The 10,748-nt window shown below is 43.2% G+C and overlaps 1 protein-coding gene across 1 annotated transcript in view; it reads right to left on the bottom strand.

Annotated features, from left to right (window-relative positions):
• Positions 1-2,488: 2,488 nt before the first annotated feature.
• Positions 2,489-10,748, bottom strand: part of RICTOR (RPTOR independent companion of MTOR complex 2) — an 80,060-nt gene continuing 71,800 nt past the window's right edge. Inside the window, exons 31-38 of the mRNA XM_060236056.1 lie at positions 9,360-10,383; positions 8,316-8,496; positions 7,680-7,764; positions 6,491-6,724; positions 5,989-6,147; positions 3,832-3,955; positions 2,929-3,067; positions 2,489-2,837 (exon numbers count right to left, since the gene is read on the bottom strand). Of these exons, the coding sequence (XP_060092039.1) occupies positions 2,763-2,837; positions 2,929-3,067; positions 3,832-3,955; positions 5,989-6,147; positions 6,491-6,724; positions 7,680-7,764; positions 8,316-8,496; positions 9,360-10,383 (2,021 nt within the window). The 3' untranslated portion in view covers positions 2,489-2,762. The remainder of the gene's footprint in view (positions 2,838-2,928; positions 3,068-3,831; positions 3,956-5,988; positions 6,148-6,490; positions 6,725-7,679; positions 7,765-8,315; positions 8,497-9,359; positions 10,384-10,748) is intronic.

Here is a 10,748-nt window from a genome sequence, read left to right as displayed (position 1 = left end):
ATCTTTGAACTGCTAAAAGGATAAGAGAACCAGAAAAAGCCCTCTGTACTATTTCACTGCTCAACCTTCAAGATTCAGGTTGTATGGATCAGTGTGCAGCAGCAGGCCTTGATGAAAAAGATCCTCCTGCACCTGAAGTCTTAACTAAGTAACCACATTCCTGTTTGAGGAACTAAAGCCTGTGAAATCAATACAGAACATTCAGACTCACGACAGCATCCTCCAGTTCCTCCTTGTAAAGAACACTGCCTGGGACTGGAAGACAAGCAAGAGATTTGCTGTCCAATGCTCAGAAAAAGCTACTGCTGCCAAGACTGTTGAATCCACACTGGCCCCTCTCCTTGTTTACCACCCCCCCCCCCCAAAAAAAAAGCATTCCGAAGCATTAAACTATAAGCATGAAGGTGTCCTGCCTGAGACATCACTTTGTTGGATCCACACTGTAAAGTCTAGAGAATCCTGACATGAACAACTGATTTTAGGCATACTGTATAGAGATGGTGCTCAGATTATCATCTAGATAAGGCAGATGCAAATTCCTAGCTTTTTCAGATAGAACCAGCATTTACAACTAGCATCTTACAGGGAAGGTTCTGGGTGAGGTGAGCCCAATGAGTGAATGGCTCCTTCCAACAAGTGCCTTTTTGTAATGCTTCTGGAAGAGAAAAAAACTGCAGAGCGTCCACTAGGTGCTGCCAATGCATTCCACGGCATTACTCAGGGACATGGTCTGTGGCACCAGAAATGTCTCAACTTCCTGGTGGGGAGTGGGGGAGGGAGCCATTACTTTGAATCACTTTCCCATGAAACTGTTTGCTGGCAATAACCAAGGCTCTGAAGCATCAGGAACAACTTTAAGAAGCAAATGCTTATTTGTTTCTCCTATCCACCAAAACAACAAATCAGAGCAAGGACTAGCATGCTAGTCCTTTGGAGTTTATGCCACTATTTGGTCTATAGTGACTGGTGTTTTGGTTTTGGAAAAGATCTCTATAAATACTAAAGAGACTTGGGAAGCTCCATAATAAGAATTTTTTAGACCAGGCAAAAGATGCCGCTGGAATCAGAAGAGGCTGGAGATGATGGGATGCTCCAGGAAGGAACCAAGTACTTCTAGAGATGATTTCCCTATTTTTAATTTGTATAGCCTTCTGCCTGCTTTCCATGAGCTGCTGTGGAGCAAAACCTTAAGTACGGATGGGCAAAGAACGTTGCATTTCATAAAGGAATAGTCATGTGCAGAAAAAAAAATGTACATTACAAATGCCTAGGAACAACATGATCCTAACAGAAATAACAGTGCACTAGTTAGGAATATGCAAACTAGAGCTACTTCCAGGTTGAGAAAAGCATCCTCATTAAAAAAAATGTGAAGGGGAAGGGATGGTGGAGTCAATGGGTATTTTCTTCTCAGTACAGTCCAGCTGAACTATTTTCACACACAAGAAATTAAGTAACTAAATTCCACTATAGCCTCTGTAATGAAAGCAACTGGGCTTCTGTGTATACAGGTTTGCATATATCAGTTAATCTGATTCTAGAGGAGGCTTCGATTTCCTTCCGTCTGGGACAAAATGCATTTGTTTCAAGCTCACTAAGGATGCAGGTGGGGGCGGAGAGAACTGACCTATACAGTGTCAGCATTATATAATGCGTGCAAAAGATCTCTGAAAGAACACTGGATTAAAGCAAATTCACGGCTACTTCAACACGGCAGGCTTAAGGCTTTTCACTGCAATTACTGGTATTCACCTTTCACGGGTATAATGGAAGCAAAGTGGTTAAAAGAAATGTAAAGCCATGGAATGTGGGAACAGTTTTTGTGAATCTTCTTTTCCTGATCAAAAAAAGCAGCAACGGGAATATATCTCTTCATTTTGCTGGATAAAGTATGCACCCCTGTCTGACAGAAGTCATGCTTGTTTACATTTAGACAACTAATTTACATACTGGATGAGCGTTTATGTAGAAAAACCCCACCCAAATGACATGCATTTATATGTACAGGAAAGATCTGGATCCAGGGGACTGATAAAAGCGACTGGTTTGTTGAAAATCAAACTGTAGTGAAATTCCTTAATTGATTCAGTTACCACATCATTACATGTAACTGCGACAAAACGGAACAGACTGGCTAACACAAATATTTTTGTTAACATAGCAACAATAAAAATAACTTAAGACTACCCCAGATTTCTGAGGATATTCTCTCTCTCCCACCCAACATTAGAAATTTCCCAAATAGTGTTTACAAAAATTAAGAAAAATAGCATGGAAGGCCCATCCATCACTAATCCCGATGTCCATGCTTAGAGCATGCACCACTGACGACAATGGGATACAGCCTAAGATACCCTGACTCCCGAGATCCAGGAATTAAACAAGCAAGGCATCACTCTCTGTTTCTCCAGAACGGAAGTCAAAAGTCAGCCACGTAAAACATGTCCCTGCGTACTGTCCTCTATCGTTAACGACTCTGCGTTGAAAAAAAAAAAGTGAAATGAAAACCTGTGCAAGTGTTCAGTCCTTGGTTCTTCTTACATATCTTGGTTAATTGTTACTTTCACTCTTTTAACAATTCCCCACAGGGCTCAGATGGCGGAGGAAGCAAGCTCCATTGAGGGAAGGTTCTCTAGCTCCAATTCCACGTACCAGGAACTTCTTGAACGATTCAGGCTTCTCTCATGGGTGACTAGTCAACTGGAAGTCACCCAAGGCTACCCAGCAGCTTCATATTTACCGCACCCATAGCAAATGAGAGGTCAGGATTCAGTTGACAAGTCAGTCATTTGTTGGCTTGCCGGTGTTGCTAGAACAGCTTCTGCTTCTTCGTGCATCTGGAAGAGAAGATACAGAAATAAATAAGATTCAGGATGTTTAATACAAGGATTTCAACCTAGCAACTGGCTGCATTTCTTGTCTGCTTACCTGTAAAAACTGTACATCTTGAAAGAGCTCCTGTATGAACCTTCGAGATGGTAACCGAAACGTGCAGTGAGCTAACAAGTAGGACACTTCAGAGTAAAGGCAAATGTCATCAAACGCTTGTGGAAACTTCTCTTTAATTCTAAAGAGAGAAGAAAGCAACTTCTTATTTCTCATGTGAATGCTATTTTTTAAGAACTGCTCCATCAAAACAGGAAGGGGACTTTCAAACAAACACTGAATGATGCACACAAGCATATGATAAAGAATTTCAAATGACCAGTCATTTAAACGCAAGGGAAAGAGGAACCAAGACACAGAATGGACCAAACAATACAAAATAGAAATGGCTTCAAGGAACATCTAACTCAAGACAAAGGGCTTAATCCTCACTATCGCTGCAACTTGAGACGAGTGCAAGAAAACATATGCTTGTACCATTATGGCTGCATCCCTGGTACCTGATATAGGATTCAGGCTCTGCAAACACTGCATTGGCAGTGCTGCGCTGAAAGTCACTCTGAGTGTGCAAACAACAGCATACCCATGACCAAGACTCAGAATTTTCAAGTAGTCAACACTCAGGCATACGGTTACAAGAACAGATCTCAGTAACCGAAGCTACCACTGATAAAATTATTAATTAGCTGCACAGCTGATGTTATTCAGTCTTTTAGATTTTCAACATGATCCCAGTGAATCCTGTATGGACGTGTGTCAAGCAGTCGATGGTGACAGGAGCACATCCATCTCAAGTCTCTCCAGCTCCACAGGCAACTGGTCAGCAAACAAATTGGTCAACAAACACTTATAGCCATGTCCCTCTGCTTTCCACGCCCTCTGCTGATCAGAGCACTCAGTGCTTGTAGAATGCTGTAACTGCAGCATGAAGAGAGAGCCACTTACGTCAAGAGCCCCGTTTCATGGCCCTTAGTTCCGACTGAACTACTCAAGTTGATTACTAATCGCAAGACTTCTTTCCTCAGTAGTATGCGGCATACTGGAGTGTCATCTGGAATTGACTTTACTCCTTGGGGGAAAAACAAATTTGACCGAATAAAGCACAGCACACAAGCTGATAAGGAGGCTGTATCAGGACTGCTGAAAATGCATAGATAGCTCTATGTGTAGGATAGTGGTAAGACCAGAATCTGGGGAGAGAGAAAGTTCGAATTCCCACTCCGCCATGGAACCTCGCTGGGCAACCTTGACTCAGTTACACACTTTTAGCCTAACCTACAACACAGGTTGTAGTTAAGACAGTGTGCGATTGTCAAGACATTGTGTGATTGCAATAAAAAAGACCAACGCCATGCTGGGAATTATTAGGAAGGGAATTGAACACAAATCAGCCAGCATCATAATGCCCCTGTATAAATCAATGGTGCGGCCTCATTTAGAGTACTGTGTACAATTCTGGTCACCGCACCTAAAAAAAGATATTATAGCACTGGAAAAAGTGCAGAAAAGGGCAACTGGAATGATTAAAGGGTTGGAACACTTCCCCTATGAAGAAAGGTTAAAACGCTTGGGGCTCTTCAGCTTGGAGAAACATCAACTGTGGGGGTGACATGATAGAGGTTTACAGGATTATGCCTGAGATAGAGAAGGTAGAGAAATAAGTACTTTTCTCCCTTTCTCACAATACAAGAACTCATGGGCATTCAATGAAATTGCTGAGCAGTCAGGTTAGAACTGATAAAAGGAAGTACTTCTTCACCCAAAGGGTGATTAACATGTGGAATTCACTGCCACAGGTGGCAGCAGCTACAAGCATAGACAGCTTCAAGAGGGAAATGGATAAGCATATGGAGCAGAGGTTCATCAGTGGCTCTTAGCCACAGCTTATTGTTGGAACTCTCTGTCTGCGGCAGTGATGCTCTGTATTCTTGTGCTTGGGAGGGGCACAGTGGAAGGGCTTCTAGCCCCATTTGTGGACCTCTAGATGGCACTTGGGTTGTTGTTTTTCTGCCACTGTGTGACACAGAGTATTGGACTGGATGGGCCACTGGCCTGATCCAACATGGCTTCTCTTATGTTCTTATGTTGTGAGAACAGGATGCTGCTTTAAGGAGAAAGGCAGGGTATAAATAAAGTAAATAAATAAAAACCTGCCACGTTTCCAGTTAAAGAAAAAAATCACTTTGGATATAAATGACTGTTTGTCATTTCTACCTTCAACAAGAGCTCCTGCGAGAACAGGCATTTCCAGCAATTCCACTTTTCTACATTGCATCCCTCCCACTGACCCCAACCTGTTGAGTCATTTAAGATCCAAGGGCAGGAGTTGGTTTGCTTTGTTTTAACTGGAAATACAGAATTTTTTCATTTTTTTTCTTTTGCTTCATGTATACCCTGCCATTCTCCCCAGTGCTGCAGCATTTAGAAAGTCCCACAATGCTCAACAGCAGTTTCTGGGGAAGCACAGGGGCCACACAGTGGGAATCAGCAGAGACCTCTCACTTGAACTCTACTTTGTTTGCAGTCGTTTGGTTTCAAGCCATGTGGACTAAGGGGTAGGGGATAGATTTTCCTCTTTTTGAGGTTTGGTGGAGTCAATGGAGATCTCGTTTAAACCAATGTTGGTTTTCTGGAATGGGAGCTCTCACTCCTGTGTGCAGTAAAAGGAACATGAAAAGAACTTCATGGTCTTCTGATCTCATTATACATAGAGGAATGTGAGCATGTGGCACAGAGGCAGGGAATGGGGGGGGGGGGAGAGGAGTAATTTCTAAAGAGCCTCGAAAGAAATTATGTGCAACTATTTGGCAGAAATAACGTTATAATTTAAGTCAAAACCTTCTAAAGCAGCAACCTAAGGTATGCTTATGAAATATGATCAACTAAAATATTTACAGTCCATTTTAATGTACTGTCCTCTCTAATATTCAGATGGATTAAAGCCAGACCACTGAAAACTACAAAAATCTGAAGTCTGTCTTTAACCCTCAAGTTAGCACACACTCCCAGCACATGTTTGCAAACGTGGGGGTTCTTTAGGTTTGCAAAACCTACTTGGACATTGTATTTGACCTTGTTAGATACAATGATGAAGTTACTTACCTATCACAAGATCTGTACTCTTAGTGCTACTAGCTGAGCCATGAGAAACAGCGTCACTACATCCAGAAATCCCAGAAAATTTTGAGGAATGGGAAACCACATCCAGGTGGTTATGCATGGACTTTCCACACCAGTCAGAGTAAGGAATGTCTGAAAAATCTGATAAAAAAATTGGGTGCAAATTATACAAATGGTTTGCGTATAAGGAAGACAGAAATACTGCGCATTTATGGCTGAAATAATGGAATGTGCTAGAAACTGTAATGGTCAAACATGATGAAATTCAAAGCAAAGGTATGTACACTATATAATTCAAAGGTATGTACACTATATACAGCCATAGAGAGGATCAAGCAACAATCCCCCAAAAGTTAGTTTCCATAGAATTTTGCATTCTCAATCTAAATTTAACAGCACAACACGTTTCTAGTTCTCAGAGTCATCACAGAGACAGAGAAAAATTGCTTGCCTTGAGACTGAAGCCAAGAACAGGAAAACTCACCTGTGCGAGTTAAAGTAGAGTTCACCTTGTTGCTATGCTGATAGCCCAGAATGTGTGTGCAGACACAATAAAGGCAATTATCTTCTGTGTGCTCTTGGAGCCCAGTGTCTTCCATGTTTTCTAGGAACTGAGAGGCATCTGAGCGGCTTGTGTTCATAATCTCCGTCAGACTGATCTGCTGCCGAAGTATCTGGAAGGGGCTCTTTACTAGTTCAGAAGAACCACATGGAAAACCTGGAGGTGTGTTACATTAAGCCATGTAAACAGGAATAAAAGGGAAAGTACAGCTCCCAATTTAACCCCATTCATTATTTTTAGCAAATTCATTATTCATTATTTTTAGAAAATCTTTTCCAGAAAATGTTAAGAAAATTCATTATTCATCATTTTTGGAAGATTATTCTGTTCCCAGAATACTGGTTGCCACTATGGGAAATAAGGGCCAACCTAGGCATGGTATGTGAGATCTATTAGGATCCACTGCAGTTTTAAAAACAAATTAGCATCTCTGTGCTTCTTTGTTTAGCCTTTTACTTCCTAACCATCCCAATTTCACAGTTTAAATAGCCACCCTTCCCAAACTGTAATAACTCCTGTGGAAGAAAAAAACAAACAGACATCAATAGAAGCCATACCTGTCATCCTCTCCACTACACAGTACTAAATTGCAGCTTATTACTGAAATGCCATGGGAGAAAGGGTAAAAGACTCCTTCTTCTGGTCACCCTTGCTCCAGTCTTTAAGCAACATGGAGCTGAAAATTCACTTTAAAAAACAATCTCTCTCCCCAGTTCTACTTTGACTTTACATTAACGTTTTATCAACTTGCTCAACTGAGCATTGCTATAAAGAAAGCAGTCAAAGGTAAACAAACCGCACGCTTCCTTGCTACTTTTATTCTCCCAAAACAAAGATAAGCAAATCCCAATTCTTTAAAAAGGTTTGAGACAGAACTATATGTAAGGTGCAAACACCTTGGGGGCGGGGGGGGGGGGGGGGAAGAAGCTTGGACAGAGTCTAAATACTCCCAACTGAAAAAAAATGGCCACTCCAACATAAGCCTAGAAACTTCATGGGGGGAGGGTACATGCATTCAGCATTCTTGTGGCCATGGCAATCTTGGTTTGTATCAGAGTTAGGCCCCGAGTTTATTTTTTATTTATTAGGGGGGGAAAACCAGAAGGAGCACCTCCAGCATCTTGGGGGAAAACTTTAGCTCCTCGTTCATCAGATGAAGACATCGTTTTCTTCTGGAAATAAGGAGTTTCCTTGACCTGTAATATTGTAAGTGAAAAATTACGCCTCTGAGTTTGTTTGTTTTTTTTTAAAAAATGCAACATATCCTCTTTCTCTGGTCAACTTGTGGATTTAGGAACTGTTTCTACCAATCAGAGGGATTTAAAAAGAAAAGCGCCCTGACCTGGATAGCCCAGGCTAGCCCAATCTCATCAGATCTCAGAAGCTATGCAGGATCAGTCCTGGTTAGTGTTTGGATGGGAGACCACCAGGCCAGGGTTGGTAAGCAGAGGCGGGCAATGGCTAACCACCTCCAAAAGTCTCTTGCCTTGAAAATCCTACGGAGCTGACAGAAGTCAGCTGCGACTTGACAGCAAAAAGTAAAGAAAATTTTAAAAGCAGTGTAGCTGACCAACATTGCTGTAAGTTTAGAAACTCCCTAATTGCTTCCTTGTATGAATCTCCTGAAGGATGTCAAAAGCAGAACTTTGTCTGGAAGCAGCGCCAGACCACTTGACTAGAGGTCACGAATGCCCTCACAAGAAGACACATATGCTTGGGACAAATACATGTGGACATGTCAACACACCTGGAATATTTCATTGATGTCAACTGGGAGAGCGAGGCCAATGTAATCATCAGAGCTGCCAAAAGTAGCATTGGACACCATGGATCGAACAGAAGAAGAACGCTGCAGTGTGTTTTGGTTAATAGGGCTTAGTAAGTCTTCTTTGTCTAGCGAGGAGGCATAACTTAAAGCTCTCATGAATCTGTAATGAGCACAAAAACAAGCAAGCCCCTGATGATATACTTTGGAAGTCACCCCGCCCTCTGCCATACGCATTTAACAACAAAGAACGCCTTGCAGCATATACACTTCCTATCTTATTCAAAGAACCAGTGTTTAGAACACAGCACATTTTCCATAAATAAGCCTGAGAAACTCAGACAAGCTTGTTGAATTTACCACTGTCAAAAAAAACAATAAGGACAATTTAGGTTTCCTGCTAACTACACAGGCTGTAACAAAGCTTAAAAAGATGCTGGAAGACCAATCACAGATCTTACAGCGACTTACCTGCTTTGACCCACGACATAACATGCGAAGGAGCCTTAGAACCACAATTTCTCTCAGGGCCTAGATCAGAAGATGAGGAATGACCTGGTCCAGGAGCTTTGTCTGAAGCCAGAGGCCGTGATGGAAAACAGAACTGCTTGTGCAGCTGGAGCTTACTTGGTTGTTTTAACTGAGCAGGGGCTTTCCTCTTAGGCAACAGCGTGGTGACAATGTCAAAGGAAGCTCCAGCTGCACACTGCCGCTCTTCTGTCCTCACACCTAACTTCTTGGGGAGGGGGCATGGCTCAGTAACAGAGCATCTCCTTGGCAGGCAAGATGTCCCTCAATCAATCCCCAACATCTCCAGTTAAAAGGATTAAAGCAGCAAGTGATGTGAAAGACCTCTGCCTGAGACCCTGGAGAGCTGCTACCTGTCTGAGCAGACAATACAGAACTTGAAGGACCAAGGGTCTGATGATTTAATATAAGGTAGCTTCATGTGTTTATGGAACACAACACACCCCAAATTTGTGGCTCATTTTCTGTGGCCAAAAACAACATGAGGAAGACCCTTACCTGTTTGGCGTTAGCCGGGAGTCCAGGCTACCGGACTTCATTGTAATTGTGTCAGTGAAGAGCACGTCCTTTGCTGGAGATGCCAGGGCTTCTGAATGAGACAAAGAGGGGTGCATCCTCTGCTGCTGTAAGCGTTTTAGCGTTGCGTACCCAAAGGCATCTCGAGAACTGGTGTAGCTGAAGTTGTAGTCGGCTAGGCTCTTGATGGTTGCAAGCGAAGGCGCTTTTAGCGACTGCGCCCTCCGAGGAAGGGTGTGCGAGGAGCCCGGTGGTACCAGAGAGACAGAGTTGGATTTTGAGAGAGGGAGGTGGTTGGACTGCGGGGTCGAACAATGGAGCATCTTAACTGTCTTGGTACTCACCACGGTGCTTAAGCTCCCACAGTCCGTGTCTATGTTTGTAGTGTCCACCCCCACCGTCTCCCGGGATGGGCTCGAGCTCATTGAACTGATCCCACTTGTGGTGGTATCTGTATTGAAACTCAAGCTACGGCTTTTGAAATGGGTCTGAGTAGAAACCTCTCCCATCAGCCTCTCTCGGCTGGTGTGATCTCTGTGGTTCTCGTGGCAAAGGCTTTTTGGAAGCTTTAGGTCATTTTCACCAATGCTCGGGGTACTGTCTGCATCTTCGCTGTGCTTGCTGCTGACAAATGAAGTCTCTAGTTTCAGAGTGTGGATTTTAGGCACCTGGAACATAGGGGTAAATTCATCCCCCTGGGTAAAGTCCATGCTACTGGAAGGCTCAGTTACTGTACGATTTCGCCTCAAGCCCAACTTGCAGTCTGACAGCTTGCCTCCTTTAGGGTCACTGCTACTCCTATGTTTTTTATTAGGCAGGGTCAAAGAATTCAGGAAGCGGTTCTTCACAAGCCTGCTGGAGGCAAAGAAGGGGAAGGGGCTGCGATCCTTATCTTTTAAGGGCCCAGCTCGGTCATAGGAATTCTGCTCTGCATCTTCTGAGATGTCTAAGAAGAAGGTGCTAGTAGAGGTGCTGCCAAGTCTGTCATCTTCTAAAATAAACATGCCTGAAATTAAGAGAAAAGCTTGTATTGCTGAATGCAGTTTTACAAGTCTGTAACAGAGACGTGAATTGTAAAGCTCTTACTCCAAGTCCCAGTTGGAAGGAACGGGATACAGAAACCTTGCCAATGACAATGCCAGTGTGGCATAGTGGCTAGAGTGTCAGACTAGGATCTGGGAGACCCACGTTCCCAATCCCCATTTCTGCTATGGATGTTCACTGGGTGCCCTTGGGCCAGTCACACACCCTCAGCCTAAGCTAACTCACAGATTCAGGTGAGCAGCTGTGTGGGTCTGAAGCAGCAGAACAAAGTTGGAGTTCGGTGGCAGCTGAACCAACAAACTATGTCAGAGTTGTGAGGATGAAAGA

Source organism: Heteronotia binoei, chromosome 4, assembly GCF_032191835.1.
Source record: "Heteronotia binoei isolate CCM8104 ecotype False Entrance Well chromosome 4, APGP_CSIRO_Hbin_v1, whole genome shotgun sequence".
Taxonomy (NCBI): Eukaryota; Metazoa; Chordata; class Lepidosauria; order Squamata; family Gekkonidae; genus Heteronotia; species Heteronotia binoei.
This window is presented reverse-complemented; position numbering and strand designations above follow the sequence as displayed.